This window comes from Phyllostomus hastatus, unplaced genomic scaffold, assembly GCF_019186645.2.
Source record: "Phyllostomus hastatus isolate PE091 unplaced genomic scaffold, TTU_PhHast_1.1 phas_contig_41, whole genome shotgun sequence".
Classification (NCBI taxonomy): Eukaryota; Metazoa; Chordata; class Mammalia; order Chiroptera; family Phyllostomidae; genus Phyllostomus; species Phyllostomus hastatus.
In genome coordinates, this window is record NW_025333876.1 from 6,371,633 (window position 1) to 6,397,688 (window position 26,056).

At 38.4% G+C, this 26,056-nt stretch overlaps 1 protein-coding gene across 11 annotated transcripts in view; it reads left to right on the forward strand.

Annotated features, from left to right (window-relative positions):
* Positions 1-26,056, forward strand: part of FRY (FRY microtubule binding protein) — a 541,372-nt gene that overhangs the window by 419,041 nt on the left and 96,275 nt on the right. For all 11 annotated transcript variants that reach the window (XM_045844752.1, XM_045844742.1, XM_045844745.1 and 8 more), the window contains 11 exons: positions 283-468; positions 2,645-2,843; positions 4,809-4,930; positions 8,209-8,396; positions 9,414-9,508; positions 11,087-11,694; positions 12,495-12,592; positions 12,970-13,140; positions 17,332-17,472; positions 22,657-22,836; positions 24,579-24,740. In XM_045844752.1, coding sequence (XP_045700708.1) covers positions 283-468; positions 2,645-2,843; positions 4,809-4,930; positions 8,209-8,396; positions 9,414-9,508; positions 11,087-11,694; positions 12,495-12,592; positions 12,970-13,140; positions 17,332-17,472; positions 22,657-22,836; positions 24,579-24,740 — 2,150 coding nt within the window. The remainder of the gene's footprint in view (positions 1-282; positions 469-2,644; positions 2,844-4,808; positions 4,931-8,208; positions 8,397-9,413; positions 9,509-11,086; positions 11,695-12,494; positions 12,593-12,969; positions 13,141-17,331; positions 17,473-22,656; positions 22,837-24,578; positions 24,741-26,056) is intronic.

The window sequence follows — 26,056 nt, forward strand, 5'->3', positions numbered from 1 at the left end:
GATCCAAGGAAGAAAGCCCCAAGAAGGAGGGAATGCTAACTATGCCAGCAGGTCAAGGGAAGGCCATCATTCAGAATTTGATAAGAACATTTGATTTAAGGAATAAAACATTTTATTTTCCCTAAGACCAAATTCTTTATGTTGGTAACATACACAATAACAAAGAACTAGACATTCTTTTAAGATGTTCTTCCCCCTAGGTGTCTTGGAATCTTTACTATCCCTGGAATCTGAACAGGCCTAAAATTTGTTTATACTAGGAGATTCTACCTTTTGTTCCAGGTTTGGACCATTACCGGCCTGAAGTCTTTGAACACAGCAAAAATTTGCTTCTTCACCTCCTGATTACACTCTCCTGCAATAGCAATTTCCACTCCATCGCCTCTGTGCTGCTGCAGACTCGAGAGATGGGGGAAACCAAGACTCTAACAGTTCAGCCAGCTTATCAACCTGAGTACCTCTACACAGGTAACAGAAGGAGGTGTGGCTGAGAAAGGTCTGAGACACAGTCACAAATTCAGAGTTTATTAAAGGTGTCAGTGGAGCCTAAGTTACCTTCTCTAAGGCTCTTCCCTCAGTTATGCAGGTAATAAAACAGCAGCTCCATAAATAGGCACCATTTCACTAGATGTTGACATGATTCTCCAAATTAAGTATCAAGACATGCTTTTTCATTATCAAATATTTTCAATATAGTTTTCTTATTATGTTTTTTGCTCTCATTAAATATGTTTCTATCAATAAACTGAAAATTAAAATGTCCATTGAACAAGAGTGTTGGTCTGGAGCCCCGAAGGATGAGAAGGCAGGGAGCAGCGGCCGACCCCAGCACCTTGCGAGTGGGTCATTGCCAAGGTGCCAGATATTTTACTTGTGTTCCTTCTGGTTTCTCTGAAGGACTTTTTGATTTTATTAAATGACTGGCTTTTCTCGAAGGCACTAATGAGTGGAGGTTTATTAAAAGCCACTGCTGGTTTGAAACCAAACATTTTTTCTTAGAAATGAGAACAGAAAGCATTAGCTGAGTCGAAGAAATTACTCTGTTCTATTCAGCTGTTCATGAAAGCTTTCCCAAAAGGGTTGACCAATGGTTTTCACTTAGAATCAGAGCACTTTAAATATCTTAAAATGAAGATTAAATAACAGAGTTCTGTGGCTACCTTTTTACCTAATTATTTTGTGTATTACATTGGCATTGGATATGGTATGGTGTTCATGTTACAATGTACTGGCTTCATAACCTTGAAATTGTACTTTTTATTCATCACTGGTACTCAGCACTGCCTTGTCCTCTGAGAGATGTTAACATAAGTCTTTGGAAAACAAATATGAAGTCATTAACTCTAAGGTGGAAGAACCACTGACCTCTTTATTATTGAATATTTTCAAATGTTTTTTCCATATTATTATTATGTTTTACTACAGGGTATTTATATTGAACTGCACTACACTTAATTGAAAATAATTCATCAATACCTTTCAGAGACAAAAAAACCTCTATTTTCTATAGATGCTTAAAGTGCTCTGAAGTGTTCTGGCAGTTCTAACTCCTCAGAATAAACATGCGTTTATGCTGAGAAAATTATAATGTCTGTTAAGTTGTGTATCTCTGAGTACATCCATTTTTCTTCACTATCCTGGGGATGTAGTATCAATGGGTTTACAATAGAGATTTACAAAACAAACCACAGTATCCATAGGTAAGACAAGCAATGAATAACTTGAATAACTGAATTTGTAGCATGCTTGAAATAAGTAGGTTTACAAAAGATTTGGGGAAAGTCTCCTCTTCATAAACATTTGTATAATATTACTAAACACCTTGTTTCAACTGTTGTTGATTTCAAATCCACACTAAGAACCTGTGATAGAAATTGTCTTTATCTTACCATAATGCAAAACTGAGGTAAGAGAAGTCATATATACTCCCTGAAATTGTACAATAAATGGAAGAAATATTCTAGGGCTCCTCATTCCTAATTCACAATGTGTCAGATGCACCAGAACTATGTGCTTATTATGACTTTTAAGTACAGGGAAATTGTGTATATATTTTAAAACCCACAACACATCTAGAAATGTAGAATATGAACCATATACAAAGTGAAAAACTATTAAAATATTTACTTATACCATATGTCTTTGATTAACATGATATACACTTTGTTAAAATAATTAACATACAAAAAATATTTGTGATTCTGGACAAATTAACTCAAAAACTGATGTATAAGTTATCATCCTTAAATGACTGGTATCCTCAAAAATGATATCATTTCTCATGTCTAAGTAGTCTAATATCCAGGCATAATTTATTAACAACAGTTAGGTCTAGATGTATAGTGGAACATTCATACACACACCACTTCTTTTGCAGAAAATCTCAATTAAAACCCCATAGTAGAAACTTATTTGACAGTGCATAATGCCATTATACTCCTATTGCCAAATCCACTCTGATCTGTGTAGCGGTGCAACTATTCCATAAGCAAGGGTAGAATATGGATCTCTTTTAATCATAACCATAGCCAAAATCAAATGTTTTCTCCAAGAGGTTGACATACCTACACACTTCTGTACACTCACCCCCTGATCTCAGCACATGCCCTGACCAGCACACTTCAACTGACCTCTTCTCAACCAGGTGGTTTTGACTTCCTGAGGGAGGACCAGTCATCACCAGTGCCAGACTCAGGGCTGAGCTCCAGTTCTACCTCCTCCAGCATCAGTCTGGGAGGCAGCAGCGGGAACCTCCCACAGATGACCCAAGAGGTAGAAGATGTGGACACAGCTGCCGAAACAGATGAGAAAGCCAACAAACTCATTGAGTTTCTGACAACCAGGTGAGGAGGGCAGGGAGACAAGCTACTGTTTTTAGATCAGTTTTAAGAAAATGCAATTTTTTAAAAAACCACACAGATGGAAAAGTGAGTCCAGAGTTCTAGCAAAGCCCTGTTTTCTCTCCTAAATTGCATCTGCTAGACCCTGTGTATAAAGCAGATACTGGTAGAACTTGTCAAGATCTCTCTCATGTCACCAGTGATGGCAAAGGGGAGCTTGTGTACAAGGGGGGGACCCAAAAAACCCAAAATTTATTTTTTAAAAATTGTGTGTTTATTCTCACACGTTTAAACTTTAGTCACCATCAAAGTATTCTCCATTTGATGTGATACATGTATCAAGACCTTTTTTCCACCGCTCAAATCAGTTTTGAACACATCAATTTTGATGCCTTTTAGTGCTTCTGCCATTTTTTGTTTCACTTCATCCACATCAGCAAAATGTTTCCCTTCAAGAACTTTTTTCATCCAGGAAAACAAAAAAAAAATTGCTTGGGATGAGATTGGGTACATAGGGGTCATGTTGTTTTTGGTCACAAACTGCTGAATACTCCGCACAGTATGGACAGGTGCATTCATAAATCACCCATCATGAATGCACAAACACACTGAAAAGAGTCTTCAAAAAAAATTCACTGAAGCTGAATACAGCTTCTCACAACAATGCCAGTTGATACACTGTACAGATGGGTTCCTAGAACACTCACCTAGCCAAGGAAGCCTGTATGTACCACCAGGGGCCCACTCTCCAGAAGAAAATTCTGGGGTTTTTTGGGTCCCCCCATAATATAAGGACAATGAGGTAGATGATGGCAGATAATGGTCACACCCCTGGATGAGCATGACTTTATTCATCTATTAGAGGTGTCAGGACCTGGGATTTCTGAGACTTAGCAAATAATCTTGCTCTGGAAGGCAAAGACATCAGCTGTAGTCGACCCAGGTGCAGCTGCAGGGGGAACCATGGTCTGCTCATCCAGTCCAAAGAGTCATTTGTAAATGGATGTCAGGAACTGGAAATAGTAGGAAGCATATGAGGGAAGGAACCAAATGAATAATAAAATCAAGAAAAAGTGAGAGCAATCTAATTTTTTAGGTCTTCTGTTCTTCTAATGTACAATTTAGCTTCAGAATTTCTACTACTCTGAGGTCCAGTATTTGTATAAAAGCATGCTCACCTATGACCTGGGCATGCTGTTGCACCAGGAGTCCAGTCTCGGTTTGTGTTATCTGATACCTCACATGATTTCCTTTTCTTCAACTAATGCATCAGGTAATGATAAAGAAAGTATTTTCTTTCATCAGTTAGTAATTCAGGGTATTCTGTTTAACCATCAGCTCCATGCGAGATTTAATGTTCAGGAAACTTAGGAAGGGGTTGATGGTGCCCACACACAGGAAGGTACTTCAGACACCCGAATGCTCTATTGTCACCACTCACCATTTTCAGTGCCATGTTTTGGGAATTCTCACATCTCGCTCCATTTTATTTTCTTTTGAAAAACAAGTAGACAACAGAGGCTGTATTTTCAATTTGGTTCCACAGTATTTGGCGACCTGATGATGTGACCTGATAAAAATATTATCTCCCCAAATGCTGACATGTGCAAATTGAGTCTGTGTGTAAATCTATATTTTTTTTACAACTTTACATTGTTTTATTTAACACTCATGGAGCATCTATTATGTGACAAACAGAGTTCTGCTGAATTCAATGGTTTTCATTTTCTGATTAAATTGTTGTGAGGTTCCAATTTTGTGAGTAAAACATAAGAAATGTATCTCCAAAAATTAGCTAGATCAGTTTTGCATCTGCTCTTAAGCTTTATAAGACTGAAATTCACCCCCAAATTAATTAGTGACATTTTAAATATATATTTCTCAACAGTGGAGTTAAAAACTGCATAGATGGTTTTCAAAATGCAAAATGATTGTTCTATTTTTGACATTGTGTGTGTTTTGTTTCAGGGCATTTGGTCCACTTTGGTGCCATGAAGACATCACACCCAAAAATCAAAATTCAAAGAGTGCTGAACAACTCACAAATTTTCTACGTCATGTTTTGTCTGTATTTAAAGATTCTAAATCAGGTACTTCATCCTGTTTCCCCAAATTTCTTCTACTTTCAGCATTTTTTTATAATCTAGCTCATTCTTCCCCATATGGCTACACTATGTAACTACACTAAGTGTCACATATAGTATATGTCAGACTTTATACTATGTACAAGGGTGGGCAAAAGTAGGTTTATAGTTAGTTACACATATGGACAGTTAGCCCTGGCTGGTGTTGCTCAGTGTGTTGAGTGCTGGCCTCCAAACCAAAAGGTCACTGATTCTATTCCCAGTCAGGGCACATGCCTGAGTTGCAGGCCATGTCCCTGGTTGGGAGCAACTTAGTCAATCTCTCACACATTGATGTTTCTTTCATCTCTCTCTCCCTCCCTTCCCCTCTCTCTAAAAACAAATAAAATCTTTGAAAAATTATGAAATAAGAAAAATATATAATAAAAGGATAAATAATAATATAAGAATAAATTGTGCATTTCATGTGCTCACAACTGTAAACCTACTTTTGCCTACCTCATATACCATACTATATACATATGATATGTGATATGTGTGATATATGTCATATATAGTTCTGAATTTGACATTGATAGCAGAAGAATATTCATAGGGGAGTTTTGAAGTTTGTTTCACCTGTGCCTAACTGGCTGATAACATCATGTATACTCACATTATGTTCTATCTAATAATATCCCCAAAGTCACCATTCTCTTCACATCATTACCTCACTAAAATTAAACCATGCCTGTAATAATTTTATCTACAGAGGGCCATGAGAAATGAATCTTATTAATTGATTCAGTATAGACTCAACTGAGTCTATACTCAGTCTATACTGAGTCTCAACTGAGAAGTTGTCAGCCTTGCAAACTGGTTTACAAAAAAACAATTTTGTGATAAAATGGCTTTGACTTTTAAAATAGTTAACATTTCCTGTGCCAGTGACCACTGAGTTTTATTAACCGTGTGATTCTTAGTTAGACTATAAGAGCATCATAGTATTGAAGCCATTAGCTAAATTCCATTTGGATTCAACTTGGCTTAAGCTCATGTGTGGTGAAATTTAAATGTGACTTTTCAGCCCTATGCGACAATTGTTCCTACCTTTGCCATGCACCTGGCTGGATATATATTCACTATGACTCAATGGCTCCCTAGCTATTCTGATAATTAGCATGTGTTAACAATTTGAAACATTCCAGATTAGCCACATCTCTTTGTGTTATCAAAGGATACTTATTAAGAAACAAAAATAACGATACACAGAAATGGGGAAATCATTCCCCCATTTTTAGTCTTGCATTTCCCCTTTGGAATTTCTTTGAAATGTGGAGACCTCTTCTCAGTCATTTAATAAAATGACTCCCTCCACTTAAAAGTCACTTAAAATTGCACATAGCCCAAAGGAAGAAATTTACTGTTGTGTCTGAACTATTTAGTTGCCTAAAACTCTTAATTGTATGAAGTTAATAAAAAGGTAAAAAAAATATGAATGCCTTACACTGTATTCTCAGCAGGTGTGGGTGTCTTTTCATACCTTAACCAAGATATTTTTACCCACTACAGTATCATTTTCTACTGTTGCTTTCTGCCTGCCTTTGCTACAGCACAATACAATGTATTCCTGGAAACACCTGCACTAGTTAGGGTAGCATAGCTGCTGAAACAAATAACTCCCAGAGCTCAAACGCTCAATACAGTCAGTTATTTCTGGGTCAAACAACAGTTTGGAGACTGAGCAGGTGGCTTTCCATCTAGTGCTCAGAGACCCTGCAGTCCTGTAGCTCTGCCACCACCTGGCTCAGAGGTCCCTGCTGGGTCCTCTGCCTCCAGGCAGCAGGGAGAGAATGAGCTGGGGGAGCATTTCTTGGAGGAACTCACTCACCAGGCCTGTGTGGTATCCAATGTTTCTTCCCATATCTCACTGGCAGAACTCAGGTACAAGGTCCCACCAAACTGCAGGGAAACCTAGGAGACATAGGTTCACTGTGTAGCAGGGGAGATGCCACACATTAAATAGCTTTTCTTAAGGGCCACTGTCATATGGAGGTGGAGTCTGCAGTCCATCTAGTAGAATCCTAGTCTTCAGCTCATAATGATATAAATAAAGTTTTGTTTACTGCCAGGGGACCTAACCCTAGATATAAAATGTTTAAGTATGGAAACATGTTTTGAAAAACAAAATAAAAACATATTGAACAATTTTGAAACGTGACCCATTCACAAGTTGTGATGTGCCTGTGTGGGTCTCATCCTGCATTTAGCACCCTGGATTTGCCAGAGTCCATTTCCCTGGACCCTTCATTCACTCTGCAGGAACATTTTCATATTGTCAACATGTCCCTAGGGTCAGGCAGCCAAGTGCAACTGAAGAATAACACTGACTTATTCCTCCTGATCCACTTTCATGTCACCACCAGAAGTGCCACAGAGTCCTCCAGATCAAAGAGACAATCAAAAATCACTGTTTACACCATGTCCTCTGACTCTTGTAGCCTGGTTTTCTCCCTGCAGAGAGGCACAGCAAGTGTAAAGCATAATAGCCCAGACTTCAGTTATGGGCTTTTCCTCACATTCTTATTTCCCTCTGGTCAGATGGTTTTGTGATGACTGAGATTCCTTCCATGCTATTGGGAGAACACGTATTCTGGTGAAGGTTAATATATGGCTGCCTTCTCTGCAGTGTCTACATTTTTATGTCTGTACATTTATAAGCCATTCTGAGGAGCAGAGACTTGGGTCCAGGCCTTGGTCATGTTTAGAATTGACTAGATTCACTTCTCCTACATACAGAAGTGCTCAGAACATTTGTTTTTAACAAACTGTCTTATAAAAGAATAAAACTATCCCATTTAAAAAGTATCACAGAAAAATATTGTAGAGAACTAGAAGGGTGGTAAATAGGAATATACTTGTAAGCACATATGTGTCTAAGCAATTTACTTAGCACTTTAAAGTTGTTGAATTTTCACAAAAATTCTGTGGAATGGATGCTAGTATATACAAATTAAAGGTAAGGAAACTGGTGCATAGAAAATAAGTTTCTTTCTCAGAGTCTGAAAACTTCTAGTTCAAAACCAGGACCACTTTTCTCCAACACTTCTGAATATTTCTACTACACTGTGTTCCCTAAGATATATTAAAATTTGTGTGTTTGGTTCTTTTTTATTGTTAATTTTTATATAAGTACTGCTAGGAGATAGCCTCATGCAGTGAACCTCTTTCAAACGTTCAGATAACTGTTGCCCCAGACTTTGCAGAGTGGCAGCTGACCTGCTCTCTGGCCTCTTCTGCCCTAGGCTTCCGTCTGGAGCAGCACTTGAGTGAGGTCGCATTGCAGACAGCCCTGGCAAGCTCTTCAAGGCACTATGCCTGTCGGTCCTTCCAAATATTCCGGGCCATCAAACAACCTCTGTCAGCACATGCCTTGTCTGACCTTCTCTCAAGATTGGTGGAAGTGATTGGGGAACATGGTGATGAGATTCAGGTAGGAAAGGAAAGACCACCAAACACATCCTGTTTCTTATCCTTTAGAGATAAGGAGTTAACAGCTTTCTCAGAGCCTTGTCTCTCTTGCCAATTATTCTGGCCTTTTGGATATGTACAGTTCATTAAAAAATTTTAAAGGTTGACTTTTATATTTACAAGTCATTCCCAGAAGTTTTGTTCTAGAATCTTCACAGATATTGTCTATCTTATTCAAGCTAACGACTGAACATTCTTGGGTGAGTCTTCTTTGTTGTTTTGTTGTTGGAGTTTTTTTGGTGGAGGATTGGAAAATATTGTTTTGCCTTTTTGCCTCTAACCTAGTTGTGCAGTCTCCCCACCAAGAGAAGGGATCTCCATCATATCTATGCAAAGCACTAATTACCCTTCTCTGCATGGTCAGCCTCAGAAAACTGGGAAGAGCTGAAGAAATAATGAAGAAAGTAGATGCCACAAGACCCTGTAGGTAGAGCCCAGGGACCGGGCACCTGGGCAGGTTGAAAGCCAGGGGTATTTCCTACTCTGCAGCTTGAGCCAAGCCCTTATTTTCCATCAGAAATGTACCTGCACCACAGGAGGCCTGCAGATGTATGGACTCTAGCTCATTTTCCTCCTTCTGGTCATTAGAAGTGCTATTTAAGATGTCACTGAGGCATAGGCCTTACATATATCTCTTAATTTCTCCCTTCAGACACTGCAACTCTGTATTGCAAATGCCCTCCATGCCTGTCACCTTCAGCCTAACCCTCCCTGTTGAATTTCAAATGAAACTGATTCATCTTCTTTATTATATCTTTCAGTATTTTTTCAAATTTTATATATTATCCTATTATCTTGTAAACAGAAAATAAAGCTAACTCCTAAGCCACCTGAAATTCTTCAGTGGCCCTTAAAATTTGTTTTTAAATTTCAATGATATTAACATTATTTGAATAAAGTTTACATTAATTAAATTTATGCCCAGGAAGTTAACAATGGTTACAAGCAGTCCGGAATGTTGTTTCTGCATGTGTTGCAGGGTTACGTAATGGAAGCACTCTTGACTTTGGAAGCTGCTGTGGGTAACTTGTCTGACTGCTTGAAGAACAGTGATCTTCTAACTGTATTATCTCGGTGAGAACTAGCTTAATGACATTTTTAAATCAAATATACTGTACTAAATATTTGGGAGATGCCCAGATTTTGGGCAAAGTCCGAAGAAGAAATCTAGTTTTTGAAGTCTAGGCCTGAAAAAGTATGGTATGTATGATATTTTCTTAAGTTAAAAAGTGGGGGAGGGAAGTTATAACGCACACACTTGTATACACATTATAAAAGTATTTTAAAATGTCAGGAAGCTAGCCCTGGCCAGGCAGCTCAGTTGGCTGGAGCATCGTCCTGATGTGTCAAGGTTGCAAATTCCATTCCTAGTCAGGATACATATAAGAAACAACAGATGAAAGCATAAATAAGTAGAAGAACAAGTTGATGTCTCTCTTCCTAAAAATAAATGCATACATAAATTAAAAATGTTAGGAAGATAGCCCTGGCTGGCATAGCTCAGTGGATTGAGCACAGGCTGCGAACCAGGCATCACAGGTTTGATTCCCAGTCAGGGCACATGCCTAGGTTGCAGGCCACGGCCCTAGCAGCCACACATTGATGTTTCTCTCTCTCTCTTTCTCCTTCCCTTCCCTCTCTAAAAATAAATAAATAAAATCTTTAAAAAAAGAAAATGTTAGGAAGATAGATACCAAATGTTATCTCTAAATAATACAAATTATAATTTTTCATTTTCTTTTTTATCTTTGAGTATTTTTTCAAATTTTATACATTTATACAAATTTTATACATTTTCAAAATGTATATTATATTATAAACAGAAACTAAAACTAAATATTATTTTTAAGTGAATTTACTTGCAGAATTTCTACCTTAGGATCTCTCTTTCTTATTTTTTTCATTCCTTTTCTCCTGCTAGTGTTTAATAACCCTTTTAAGGTCATTCATAATTCCATATTCTGTTTATATAATTCAGCATGCTTCAAACTTGAGTTAGTAACGTCATCTTATATCCCAGTGTGCCTTGTTTCATCATTAAGATCAGCACCTTTTATGGATGAGTAAGCTTAATGTGATTGCTAACATCATACATATTTATCTGTATAAACCTACAGGTTCATCTAAATTAGTAAAATTTACCAAAATGTTGATCAAGAGCTTTACCTTTTCAGCCTGAAACAGGCTTTGAAATCATTTTTTGTAAAGTAAGTTGAAAAAATTTCTTTTGACACAAACACCTACTATTTTCTTTCTTGATAATATTTTCATTTCTGTTCTTACCAGTGAAATAGTAGAATATTAAAGTTTGTATGTATCAGATACACTTTATTTCATAATTATTTCTACCCAAATTAAAAAAAAAACACAAAAAAGATCAATAAACTTATGGCCAGCTGCTTATATCTTTAACCTTTAAGTAATTGGATGTTAGGATTAGGTTTTGTTGGTGTTAAATTTGATTTTAATTTGTTAAGTTTTATTTTTTATACCTTTAAGTTTAAGAATAAGAAAACTTATTTCTTTAAGAGTATGGTCAAAAATGGATAGAAATTAGTATTTCCAAAGAATGATTTCCCTCCCATGTTGTCCATCAGTGGAACTTCACTGAAACACTTGACTTTCTACTGAACTTTTTATTTTTATACCCAGTTCTTCATCACCAGATTTAAGCTCTAGCACTAAACTCACAGCAAGCAGAAAAAGCACAGGACAACTAAATGTGAACCCTGGAACAGCAAGTGGCAACACAGCCACTGCAGAACGGAGCCGTCATCAAAGAAGCTTCTCTGTGCCCAAGAAGTTTGGTGTTGTCGACCGATCCTCAGACCCACCTCGGAGTGCCACACTGGACAGAATCCAGGCTTGTACCCAGCAAGGCCTCTCCTCAAAAACCAGAAGCTCATCTTCCTTGAAGGATACCCTCACAGACCCATCACATATAAACCATCCCACCAACCTATTGGCCACCATCTTTTGGGTCACCGTGGCCTTGATGGAATCTGATTTTGAATTTGAGTACCTAATGGCCTTAAGGCTGTTGAACAGACTGCTGGCTCACATGCCACTTGACAAAGCTGAGAACCGAGAAAAACTTGAGAAACTCCAGGCACAGCTCAAGTGGGCAGACTTCTCAGGGTTACAGCAGCTGCTGCTGAAAGGTTTCACCTCCATCACCACCACGGACCTCACTCTTCAGCTTTTCAGTTTGCTGACACCAGTGTCCAAAGTGTCCATGGTGGACTCATCCCAAGCTATCGGTAAAGCCAACACACTTCCAGTCTTACAATTCTGGTGTTTAGAGCCATGTTTAGCATAATAAAATATGGGCTTACCACTTTTTAGCCATTCTGCTTACAAATGGTTTGTTGGGACTAATTTGTTTTATCTTTTAAAATTCTATATAATGGAAGTCATAATTATTTATTTATATTTCAGGAGATATTTTTAAGGCAATAGCATAAAAGGGACAAAAGTAATATATAAGATATTGGTCATTTCTTTATGATTCCCATATCAAACTGCAGATACTAATGGTTTATTCTATTGTTCTTGTATGGACAATGTTTCTCTTTTTTCTTAACTCCTAAATCTGTTATTTTTCTTAGGCTTTCTTTTCCTCTTGAGAAGTCTCTTGGTTCCCTATTATTTTGAGTTAAGCCAAATCAACAAACTAGATTTTTAATACCATGGCATATGGCCCAGAATTCTTTCGATGGAGCTAGAGTTTATCACAGCGGTGCTAAGCCATTCCTTGTCTTTTAGAGTCTTTCTGATTACATGAATAAAACTTACATTGATTGGCCTATGTCTTCTCATACAGGTTTTCCTTCAATTATGCTTTTTGATAAAAATTTCAAACTTGGGCTTCCATTCATTTTATTATGCTTTTTAAAATATTGAGGTTGTACATTTTTCCAGGATTTTGTTAGATCACATTAAAGCTGCTTCAAAAGACTGTTTGTATGACCTCAGAATGAAATATGTAATGTGCTTTCCCACTGTTAACAGCTAAAATGCACCATATTCAGCCATTTCCATTGTATCCTCTCTAATCCAGGATTTCCTCTGAATGTCCTGTGTCTCCTGCCCCAGCTGATTCAGCACTTTGAGAACCCCAATCAGTTCTGTAAGGATGTAGCTGACAGGATTGCTCAGGTATGGCATATGGTTCCCTTCAGGCAGACACATCGGGCACTCAGGAGGCCCACAATGGTCAGAAAGTCCCAGGCCTGGGGTTGGTAATGAGTTTTATAAAACTGAAAATAATAACTGATATCATTCATCATTAACATTCAGGGTGGCTGATGCACACTGACTCTTTTGGTTCCATTATTGAAAAAGCAGGTATAAAGAATTTGTGAAAACTGTATTAGATAAATTACTAAGATAAGCACTTCCAGCCTACCAGAAATACATGTGTATATACACATATAATCTGTTTTCCTGACTGCCAGGACTAATAGTGAAATTGATGACATTTCTTCCTATTCTTCAGGCCATTTCATCCCTGATTGATTTTTCTCTCCTGTAAGGTTTGTTTGGAAGAGAAGAACCCCAAACTTTCCAACCTCGCACATGTCATGACTCTTTATAAAACACATAGCTACACGAGGGACTGCACCACCTGGGTCAGCGTGGTCTGCCGGTACCTTCATGAAGCATATGCTGACATCACCTTGAACATGGTTACCTACCTGGCAGAGGTAAGTTCTTCAATTAAGGATAAAATCTATTATAGTTTCCCTGGGTGAAATATTTATATGGAACTGATCATAAGACTTCATGTATTGCACATTCGTTATTTTAATATATCATCATAGATGATTTGTAACATTCCATGTATGTTGGAATCATTCTAAATCCTCACAACCATGCAGTGATATAGATACTATTATAACAGAACCTGAGGCCCAGCCAGGTTCAGTAATCTGACCTAAGTTTAAGGCAGCAGAGCCAGCATTGAAACGCTGCATAGGTGCCTCCACCACTCAAACTTCTTTTTACTTCACGAATACCTGTCAGCACATGGCAGCAACAAGAAAATGTTATCCTAGTTACTCTGTGTTCAAACCTTAAAGTGTCTATGTGGCTTGATATGTTTGATGGTTGTTTTCTCTGAACTAATGCACAAAGTATCCATTTTGAAATAACTTTTTATCTTTATGCCTTATGTTTGCTTTTAAAAGTGGAATGCTTTTTTTCCTTCTACAAATGTGTTTCTCCTTTGACTTCAGTGTACATTAGGGCTGGAAATATGAGCATGTGGGACAAGAGATAACATGTACTTTGTTTAGCAGCTCCAGTCCCCAGCAAGCCTAGTACACAAGTTCAGGAACTCCATGAGGCAAATGACTGAGAACAGCTACCTGTTTAGAATTTTCAGTGCTGCTTCTCCTTAGGGTACACGCATTCATACCTCTGACAGGGCCTTGTCTGGTGGTGAGGGCTGTCCATTTTAATTTTTTTGAGTTATGTCTCCCATTTGGCGTCCAGATAGGTTAAAGAATCGATTACTTTCTGAAAGGCTGTGCAGGACTGAAAGCCTCTGCCAAGAAGAGTATACTTATCCCATCCATCAACATTTATGGTTGATCCTGCAGAATTTTGATTTGTGATATGGGTCTCAAATATGTGGCCTGTACAGCCCTGATTATTTGCTGTCTTCATCCTCCCATCCCTGGCACTTTAGAAAACCTCTCATAAGTGCCACCTGGCTGCTTCTAATTATCACCTTGCTCACACCTTGCCTACACACACACACCTCAGCATATGGGAGTACAGGATAACCAATGTAAATGCCCTGCCTACAAAGGCAGATGGTGCCTGTTTTTACAGAGGCGACACATGAAGCAGCAAGGAGGCAGACTTGTTTGGATTACTAGAGATAAAAGCTTCAGACATATGAAGAGATGTGGTATATCCATACAAAGGAATATTATTGAGATTTAAAAAGGTATAAAGTGCCAACACATGCTACAATATAGATGAAGCTTGAAACCATTATGATCAGTGAAAGAAGCCAGGCACAAAAGGGCAAGTATATGATTCCACTTACATGATGTATGTAGAACAGGCAAACTTATAGAGACAGAAAGGAGAAGAGTGGTTACCAGGGCCTGAGGAGGGGGGTAGTAAAGAATTACTGTTTTATAGTTTCAGTTTGGGATGGTGAACAAATTCTGGATATAAATTGTGGTGATGGATGCACAACAGTGTGAATGTACTTAATGCTGCTAAATTGTACACTTAACAATAGTTAAAATGGTAAATGTCATATTAAATATTTACCACAATGAAAATTAAGTAAAAGTGGATTACCTAATTTGTTCTTCAGCCCTTATCACAAATTGCCACCAACATGTTTTATTACGAACATAACAACCCACCTTATATAATACATAATATTGGACTGGACAAAATGTTCATTTAGTTCTTTTTTGTATGATGGCTCTAGTAGTGCTTGGTTGTCTTTAACTTCATTCAAAACAATTTTGTTCGATTGTATTGTGACAGCTGTCAAGTCAGTATGCATTTAAAAAATATATCAAAATTGGTGAGTTTTTGTATAGCCATTTAACTATTAAAGATGGAAGAAAATACACAGCATTCTCAGGGTATTATGCTTTATTATTTCAAGAAAGGTAAAAACACAACTGAAACACAAGAAAAGATTTGTGCAGTGGGTAGAGAAGGTGCTGTGACTGATTGAACATGTCAGAAGTGGTTTGTGAAGTTTCATGGTACTATTGACATTTTGGCCAAATAATTTTTTGCTGTGGTGCTGTCTTATGCATGGGAAGATGTTTAGCAGCACCCTGGCCTCTACCCACTAGAAGCCAATAGCAGGAGGTAGCTAACATACTCAAAATGTCCAAGTCAATAAAGTTATTGGTGAAAATAAGGTCTTTTATTTTATAGAAAAAACTAAATGGACTTTTTGGCCAACCCAATAACTCTGATTTCTAGTACTCACCTGTTCTTACAGCTGTTGGTTATGCATATACAAATAATTTTATACAGTTGTGGTCAGTATTTCCACTGAACCTGTTCACTGAAAATTGAATCTGTGTGTGTATTTATATTTTTTTTTAGATTTAATTTTTTTAGAGAGGAGAAGGGAGGGAGAAAGAGAGAGAGAAATATCAATGTGTGGTTGGTTCTCATGTGGACCCCACTGGGGACCTGGCCTGCAACCCAGGCATGTGCCCTGACTGGGAATTGAACTGGCAACCCTTTGGTTTGCAGCCCATGCTCAATCTACTGAGCTATGACAGCCAGGGCTGTGTGTGTACTTCTATGTGTGACACAGCTCACATGGCATCACTTTAAATAACTAGAATTCTATGAATTTAATGTAACACATTTGCTTAACTGTATTCCTTTTGTTGCTTGTGTTCATAATTTTTTCTATTACAAATGATTCTTTTATGTAGACTTTTCATCACATCCTATTTGTTAATTTCTTCTGGTGGTAATTCCCAAAGTAACTGTCCAGGTAACGTGCTGGATATGTGGATATGTTAAAAGTTTTACACACTTGGGAAACTAGTCATCACAGATATTTTCCGAATTTATAGTACTACAATGTGTAAATAGTCTTGTTTTCCCCTACTCCCACTAAATTTTATCATTCTATTTATTTATTATTTTTGGTATTTTAAAATTATTCTCTTGATATATTTCATTTCTAGCAAATATGTTCTTTTTCCACACACTAGATTTGCATCATTGTGTATTTTTTTCATGTGTTAACTGCTAAGTTATTTCTTTTGACCATTTTTGATATGGAATTTCAGCATTTATTTGAATTATTTCTATTCTTCAGTTTGAACCTTTTATCATGATGACTGTCACATATTTTCTCATTATTGTGATTTTCATTTTGAAAATATCATTGATTATTTTTCTGATTATAAAAGCAGTGTATGTTCAACACAGAAAATTTGGAAGGTACGGGAAAGTTTAAAAAAACAATTTAAAAAGTATCCAATAATTCTATTATTTAGAGAGAAACACTATTAACAATTTGTTGGGGGTTTTTCCAAAGTTATTTCTATATGACATACACATTGATATCAATACTTGTGTCTTATTACAGAAAAGTTATCTAAACTTGCTCATTCCTTTTGTGATTTTATTACAGTGACATTGGTTAATAAAATTATATAGGTTTTCAAGTGTACATTTCTATAATATATACTTTGTCATCCACTTAATGTTATCTAACATCCTGCACTATCTTTAAAAGTGTCATGCTATTGACTACGTGATATTTTATCATATAATTCACCATAGGTTGTATATCTGTTTCCCTAGTGGTCCACATTTGAATGGCTTCCAGGCTTTCTTGTTTTGTGCTGTGTGGATGTTTTGTTTTCACCATTATAAATAACGCCATGGTAAAACCTCATATTTAAATCTCAGTGTTTATCTCTAGGTCTAGAAATGTTCCTAAAAGTGTAGTTACTATTTCGAAAGATTTAAACCATTTCAGTACTCTTGATTTCAAATGCCAAATTATCCAATTTACTTGTCTACTGATGTGTAAGAATTCCCATCATATATCCTCACCAAGACTAATATCAATGTCTTATCCTTTCCAATTCCATAACTGATAAGTTGTATCTTTTGTTTTTATTTTTAATTTTCAATAATTAGTGGTATTTGATGCTTTCTTTTGAGAAAAGCATCAAGGTTTATTTTGTTGTATTCCATTGTGTGAATATTATGTTTATATATTCAGACCTGCCTACATGGCCTTTGACAATATCTTCATTTCTTCAGTAGTTAATTCCCCTCTAAAGAACTGTGCAATCATAAAAGTATTGGGAAAGGTTGGTGCTTCTATGTGAAACCCTGGTATCACTGACTCAGGCTGTGCCTCGCCCCCACAGCTGCTGGAGAAGGGCCTCCCGAGCATGCAGCAGCCCCTCCTCCAGGTCATCTACAGCCTGCTCAGCTACATGGACCTTTCAGTTGTTCCTGTAAAGCAGTTTAACATGGAAGTTCTGAAGACCATCGAGAAATATGTGCAAGTGAGTGTTTAAATAACTACACTTAGAAACCAGGGAGTCATTACAAAAAGACCAGGTTCTCGCATGTAGCTTGTGCTTGACCATGCATTTGAATATTCATTGATATTCTAACACACTGAGGCAATCAAGAGTGGTAGCTGACCACAGATGAGTAGAAGAAGACAGACAGGACCAGAAAAGACAGACAGGACCAGACCCTGATGTGTTTCTTCAAGTTATGCCTCTTGGGGCTTACAGGTTGGATATTAAAAGCACACACCTGGCTGGGAGGGCAGGGCCAGGGTGTTATTTGTAGTTTCCCATTTCAAAGAAGGAAAAGGGAGAAGGAATTTGCATGTCCCTAGATCTAGACCAGGTGTTTCAACAAGCAAAGTTGAGGGAAATAAGGTTAAGTAACTTGTATAAATGCACCTGAAAATATTCCAACAAACAAACCAAAGAAAATGGTGGGATAAAAAAAATCAAGATACACATAGGGATTCATTTTACTACTTTTTCTGTTTTGTGTATATTTGAATATTTCTATAATAAACAGTCTTTTATAAAAAATTTAAAACCACCTTGTTACACCATACACAAGATTAAATTCAAAATGGATTAATGACTTAAATGTTAAGACTTGAAAACATAAAAATCCTAAAAGGAAACATAGGTAGTAGCAATATTTTTTCTGACATATCTCCTGGGGCAAGGGAAACAAAAGAAAAAATAAACAAGAGGGACTACATCAAACTGAAAAGTTTTAGCAAATGAAAGGAAACCATCAATAAGAAGAAAAGACAACCTACTGAATAGGATAACATATTCGCTAATGATACACCTGGTAAGAGCTCAACATCCAAAATTTATAAAGAACTCAGACAACAGCAGAAAAACAAATAATCCAGTTAAAAAATAAGGAAAGGACCTGAATAGACATTTCTCCAAGGAATATACACATATGACCAATTGACAGATGAAAAGATGCTCAACATCACTAATCATCAGAGACATGCAAAATAAAACCAACAATGAGATAACTCCTCACACCTGTCAGCAGAATGACTCTCATCAATCAGTCAGCAAACAAGTGTTGGTGAGGATGTTGGAGAAAAGGGAAACCTCGTGTGTTGTTGGTGGGGATGTAGATTGTGCAGCCATTGTGGAAAGCAGTATGGAGGTTCCTCAAAAATTAAAAGTGAAGTTGCCTTGTGAACAAGTGATTCCATTTCTGATAATATATACAAGGAAACACAAAACATTAATTCAAAAGAACACATGCACCTCTGTGTTCATTGCAGTGTTATTTACAATAGTCAAGATTTGGAGGCAACCCAAGTGCCCATCGGTAGATGAGCAGATAAAAAAACTGGCACATTACACAATGGAATACTTACTTGGCCATAAAAAAGAAGGAAATCTCACCCTTTGTGAGCATGGACAGACCTGGAGAGCCTTGTGCTAAGTAAAATAAGCCATTCAAAGAAAAACAAGTACCATATGATTTCACTTATACGTGGAATCTAATGATCAAAATAAACAAAATAGAAACAGACTCAGAGATACAGAGAACAGACTGACCACTGTCAGAAAGGAGAGAGGTTGGGGGCTAGGTTAAAATAGTGAAAGGATTAAGAAGTGCAAATTGTTAGTTACAAAATAGTCACAGGGAAGAGGTTTGTAGCATGGGTAATATAGTCAGTGGTGTCAAGATAACAGTATGGGGCCAGATGGGTGTTTCGGGCAGCAGGGGGACCACTTTGTAGAGTTCATGGTTTTCTGGCCACTTTACTGCACATCTGAAACTGATACAGAATGGTATTGAATATAAACTGTGATTAAAAAAATAAAATTAAAAAAAAAAAAGAATCTGGCCCCAAGATCTGTCAGTAAATGGTGGAGCTGGTATTTGAACCCAGGTCTACCTGATTCCAGAGCCAGTGCCTGTTTCCTTATGTGGGCACCCTTCCAAGCAGGACACTTGCTGAATGTCAATAAGCACCTGCAAATTGATTCTTCAAAGCCTTACCTGAGACTATGAGGGGGTGGGGGGGAAGGAAAGAAACAAAACCTTTTTAAAAAGAAATACTAAGGGATCAAACAGCCAGAACAAGTTTCTAGCACCTGGCAGTTAATACGAAACACATGATTGTAGACTCTAGATGTGGTGGCCCCAGGCTATGGGGAGCAGTGTGGAGTTACCATGGGGTGACGGGGGAAGGACCAAGCCCAGGAGTATAGACATCCTTCTTGCTACCTCTCATCAGGTTCTTTTTTGTTTGTTTGTTTTTTGCTTCAGGAAAGTTCAAGAGCAAATTCTAGGTTTTCTCTGGTTAAACTCATTGACAAAGCCATTCAGTGTAATTTTAGACATTTCTTTCTATTATCACTTCACCAGTCTTATTACTTGTTAATATTATTTAATGCTTAAAAGTGATTTCCAAGCTTTTTTTTTTTTTCATTTTTCAGGTGGCATTGTTCCAATAATAGTTGTATGATATAGTAGACATTAGGTGATACTTTCTTACTTCCTAGCACTCATGGGTGACAGAGGGTCAGTTCACATCTTCCTACCAATCATCTGCCCCATTTCACAGCTTTATTGGGCTATATATTGTATCCTAAGCCCATGGGCCATATCTGGTACTAGACATCTTAAATGGGAGCTCATTTCACATTTAAACTACGACCTCTCTTGTGCAAATTGAACAACAAAAGAAGTATGTTTTATATCATGTGTTTATATCCCAAAACTTAGGCAAATAATAATAATAGCTTTTACCAAATCAGTTTATGTATGTTCAATATTTTTTGTGGGAGAAGGACCTCACACAGTCAGCCTGGGGGTTGTCAGGGAGACAAAGAAGGTAAAGCAAAGTGAGTCTTATGGGAAGAGTAGGCATTTGACAAGCCTATAAGGAGAGGAAGGGCATTCCAGAATGAGGAAATATCCTGAGTAAAGAAAGGCACAGAGGCTAAGGGAACTGGCCTAGTTTGGGGAGCTCCAGGGATAGCTTGGGGAAGATCACCCCTGTGGGCTCCACCCTGTCCAATAGAGGGAGGCCTTGAAGGATTGTAGGCAGGGAAGTGACATGGCCTGAAGAGTTCTAGAAAGACCACTGTATGTGCCAGTCCAGTTGTCCCAACACCATTTATTGAAGAGGCTATCTTTACTCCTTCCATTTTATGCTGCTGCACCCTTTGTCAAACGTTAATTGACCGTAGAGACTTGGATTTCTTTCTGGACTTCCTGTTCTGTTCCATTGATCTATGTGTCTGTTCTTGCCAGTACCAGACTGCTTTGATTACAGTGGCCTTGTAATATAGTTTGATATTAGGTACTGTGATCCCTCCTATTTTGTTGTTCTTTCTTAAAATTGCTGAGGCTATTCGGGGTCATTTATGGTTCCATATAAATTTTTGAAATATGTATTCTAAATCTTTGAAATTTGTCATTGGTATTTTATTTTTCTTTAAATATTTTATTTATTTATTTTTAGACAAAGGAGAAGGGAGGGAGGAAGAGAGGGAGAAAAGCATCAATGTGTGGTTGCCTCTTGCACGCCCCCTATAGGGGACCTGGCTTGAAACTCAGGCATGTGCCCTGATTGTGAATTGAACCAGTGATCCTTGGGCTCACAGGCCAGTGCTCAATTCACTGAGCCACACCAACCAGGGCTGTCATTGGTATTGTAATAGGGATTGCACTGAATCTATAGATTGCTTTGGATGGTGTGGACATTTTAATGATATTAATTCTTCTAGTCCATGAACATGGTATATGCTTCCATTTATTTTTGTGTTCCTTAATTTCTTTCTTCAATGTTCTATAGTTTTCCAAGTATAGGTCTTTTACTTCCTTGGTTAAGTTTATTCCTAGGTACTTTATTTTTCTTCTTGCTATAGTAAATGGGATTTTCCCCCTAGTTTCTGTTTCTGATATTTCATTGTTGGTGTACAAAAATGCCTTTGATTTCTGAATATTGACTTTGTATCTTACTGTTTTGACAAATTCACTCATTAGGTCAAATAATTTTTGGTGGAACCTATAGGATTTTCTGTGTACACTATCATGTCATCTACAAACAATGACAGTTTTACTTCCTCCTTTCCAATTTGGATGCCTTTTATTTCTTTTTCTTGCCTGATCACATGGATGGCACTGGAGTATATTATGCTAAGTGAAATAAGCTAGACAGTGAAAGACAAATACTGTATGATCTCACCTATAAGTGGAACCTATAAACAGAACAAAGGAGCAAAATAGAACCAGAGGCATGAAAACAGGGAACAGACTGACAGTGACCAGAGGGGAGGAGGGAGGGGGATAATGGGGGGAAAGAAGGGGAAGGGACTAGTCAGGAAATATGTATAAAGGACCCATAGACATGGACAACAGGGTGGGAACTCACTGTGGGAGCAGGGGCTTGAGCGGGGTAGAGGAGAGCAACAGGGGGGAAATTGCAATAACTGTAATAGAATAACAATAAAGAAGAAGGAGGAGAAGAAGAAGAAGGAGAAAGGGAAGGAAGGAAGGAAGGAGGGAAGGAAGGAAGGAAGGAAGGAAGGAAGGAAGGAAGGAAGGAAGGAAGGAAGGCCGGCCACTGTAGCTAGTGTGTGATAGACTTAAGTAGAGACTGCCAGCCGGGAGACCACTTAAGAGTTCATTGAAATAAACCAGGTGGTGGCTGGAGAGGATTTAACTGAACCAGTGCCAGCAGGAATGGCAAGGAAGGATCACATTTTCAGGAGAGAGAGACAGAAAGGAATAAAGAATAACTCCCAGATTCCTGGGTTAGGTCATAAGGAATATGATGAGTGGAAAGACAAGAGGGCTGAGGGCAGAGACCTGGTGCAGTAGCATAAATGCATTAAGGATTCTCTGGGGCAGGGTTTGTTTGATTTTTGCTTTTTGTTTTTCAAATTAAAGAGGCACTTCATTAGCAAAACTGATAACCTTATTTTAAAATCTATTTATTTGAATATGGACAAAATTGGTCTTTTTTTTATTTGCTTGTTCCTTAAATATAGGTCATCCTATATATAAATTGCTTTTTATGTCATTTGCCTTTTACGTGTCATGAAATTTCCTGCACTGTTTTAAATCAGTAACTCCTGACTGATCATGAGACATTTCAGTAGCTAGCATTATAATATTTTAAAAATTAGATTATTATTAATCATTGGACTCTTTGTTTCTCTCAGAGTGTTCACTGGAGAGAAGCTTTGAATATCTTGAAGCTGGTAGTTTCTCGGTCGGCCAGCCTCGTTTTGCCATCCTACCAGCACAGTGACCTGTCAAAGATAGAAATACATCGAGTGTGGACCAGTGCTTCTAAGGAATTGCCTGGGAAAACCCTGGACTTCCACTTCGACATTTCAGAGGCATGTTAACTATTTCTATACACTTAGAATGAATATATAGTGAAAAGATTACAAGTAGCTGCCTTGCGCGAGAAATCCTAGCTGTATGTTACTTCCAATGAAGACTTACTTCTAAGGCCTGAATTAGCTTGCTTTTTAAGAACACATTGAGTGTTCTGCATCATTGTTTTTCAAATTAAGGAGGCCTATTCACTGGGGCTCTCAATTTGCAGTTTTGAAAAATAGAAGCTAGCCTTGATTATATAAAAAATGATTTGTAAAGAGATAACTAAAATGGAATGTTCTTCAGCATTTTAAACTATGACCCTCACTCATTCTTTTCTGGAGACTGGTGTATCCTGTCTCTTTATGGACGAACGTGTTCCCTGAACTGCAGCCAGACCAGCCAATGACTGAGATCTGCAGGAAGACAGAATTCACCTTTATAGCTGCTTCCCCGAGCCACACTACTTTTTAAACTACAAAATTATCTAAAGTGTTGCTTTGTGGAAAGGGGACTGTGTGGTGGGAGGAGGGCACCAGTGAACCAAGCTAAGGAGTCAGGGAGAAAAGAGAGGGCAGAAAGTAGTCAGATTTACCTGCCGGTTCAGGAACAAACATTGAAAGGCCTGTGCTTAGCCAATTTAATCTAAGATGTAGAAATACTCTGCTTTCCTGTGTTTCTTACCCCATGACCCATAGCCCCCCAAAGTAGAAACTATGCTCTGTCCATTTTGTAACTATGGTCTGGTTCATGGTAGGTACATAAGCATTCTTCGACCCTGCTGAATGAATAAACTCTCTGAAGGCAACAACCAGAACTTACTCTATGAAGCGGGTCGTGTCCGGGTTGGGTTTTCTCACACAGTGCTCTCACTGACCTTTTATCATTTCAGTGGTCAGCATGATACACTACATTGCTGCCATGGTGATACCTTCATCTCTGTTCAGTTTGTATATCATAATAAGGTATTGAGTCAATACTTTACAGTTTTTAACATTTTTTACATAGCTAGGAGGGAAAAGTATTTTATTCTTTGACTTAAGTTTATTCTGTTCCAAAGAGGTACAAAAAACATGCAGCCAGTCAGCTGCAGACCCAAGAGACCTGGCCATTCCAGAATGATGAGCCTTGACAGCCAAGTGTAGAATCACCTGTTGGGCTCTGCCAGCCCCAGGTGTAGACCCTCAAGCTGGTCTGTGTACCGGACACCTCCTTGCACTAATGTGGGAGCTGCTGCCCATTTAGCCATCGAAATCTGGGACTCTGAGGAAATGAAATTTCTGAAGCTTTGTCCAAATACCTGGCCCTGACCTTAGTCATTTACAAATTGAAAAGGTGTAAATAACTTAAATAAATTTTTAAGTAACTGAGAGGGTATAAATGTTGGGAAGAAGGGAAGGACTTTTAATCTCTTGTTTTGACTGCAAGAAATTATTTCAAGCTTAAATACCTGACAACTGACTCTTTGTTTCCCTGAATGTTCTGCTTCTAATTTTCATCAGTGGTTTCTAAAAAATGTTTAAGAACAAGTAATTGTATTTGTTTTCAGCTACTACAGAGAGTGGGAAAATGTTGAAGACGCAAAATGACTCAATGTGTATTTGAACCTCAGGAAAATGAACCTACTTGTAACATTGAACTTCTCTATTCTAATTTTTAATCAAATAAGCAGTTCTTGGTTGCTGCTGGGTAGAGGAATTCCACACACCAGAGATGTTTTAAAGTGATAGAAGAGTGTGTGCTTTGTGTTCTTTCTAAGACGCCAATCATTGGGAGGCGATATGATGAACTGCAGAACTCTTCTGGCCGTGATGGGAAGTCCAGGGCTGTGGCTGTCACCCGGAGCACATCCTCCACCTCGTCAGGCTCCAACTCCAATGTCCTCGTTCCTGTAAGCTGGAAGAGGCCCCAGTATTCTCAGGTGCAGAATCCTGGACTTACAGGATTAGAGGGGAGCTTGGGGACCAACTAAGCCAATGGCCCGTGTGATAGGGTGTGATAGGGGCCACTCACCATCCCGACCTTGCCTGTCTGGGCATAGACACCAGTGGTGAGGATCTCCAGATTTCCAGGGGAACCCATTTTCAGTCTGAACAGCTCCTTACATGGAGTTGGAGTCTGGTACTTTGTTGCTTTGACTCAATGGTTTAGAAAGTGAAATCTGATCTCTTTCACAAGGTGGTCCAACATTTAAAGAAGCCCGGCCCTCTCTGCCACTCACCCAAATGAGTCCTCTCTTTTCCATGTAACAAAGCCTTGGCTCTCTCCACCATTTCTCTATGATGGCCTGCAATCCAGTGAAATTCCGGCCACTATCTTCTGAGCATGTCCTCCACTCATGGTCCCCATGCAGTCTGTCACACAGAGCAGACGAGCTAGCTGTCAGGTCTCTGTTAGCACAGCCTAAGGGTATCACTGTGGGTACCTGTACCTTTGTACTGTTGTCATTGTACAGTTAAGTAAAACCTTGCTTCATAGGGCTCTTATGGTAATATGTGACAGAAGCCCAGTGGAAAAGTACCTTAAGTAGAAAAGGAATTTATTAATGTATCTGTCTTAGCTTCAAGTGCAGCTGGATTCTAGTACACCAACTCAGGAACTGGATCCCTAGACTCTCTCCCCTTCTCATTGTCCACACATGCCCTTCCCAGGCGTGTCCCTACTTTCCTCTCTGTTGGCGCCATTTTCAGGCAGGCTCTTCTTAGATTTCCATGGTTTTCGTCTCTGATGACTTTAAGACAGAGGCCTTCCCTCACCACATACGTAGCAATTCTAGAAAAAGGACTTGATTCTTGTGTGAGGGAGGCAGGGCCCCTTTTACTGGTAGAGAAACTGTTCCCAAGATAAAAAGAAGTGGGTGCCAGGCAGGAAAAACACTTAATGTGCCCAGTAGGACTCACCTTCACTCCCAAAGATCAGAGAAATGGACCATACCCAGGCGCCTGCTGAACACAGCAGGTCCTCAGCGACTGTTCACGGAGTTGCCTCATGGGGAGTCAACTGTGCTTCACTGGGGATTTGGCAAAGAATGATGTGCAGTCCCATTCCAAGTTCCTCTCTGTTGATTCCTTCCCAGAATTATCAAAGGCTCACTAAAACTTAGGGAAAGAAGTTACAAATCTCTTGCCTTCTTTCAACATTTTTCAACACTGAGAAGAGACTGTACTGCGTATCTCTTCTGTAATTTGGACAGAAGGATGCAGTTAACTGAGTTTCATGAATACATGTCTGTGAGAG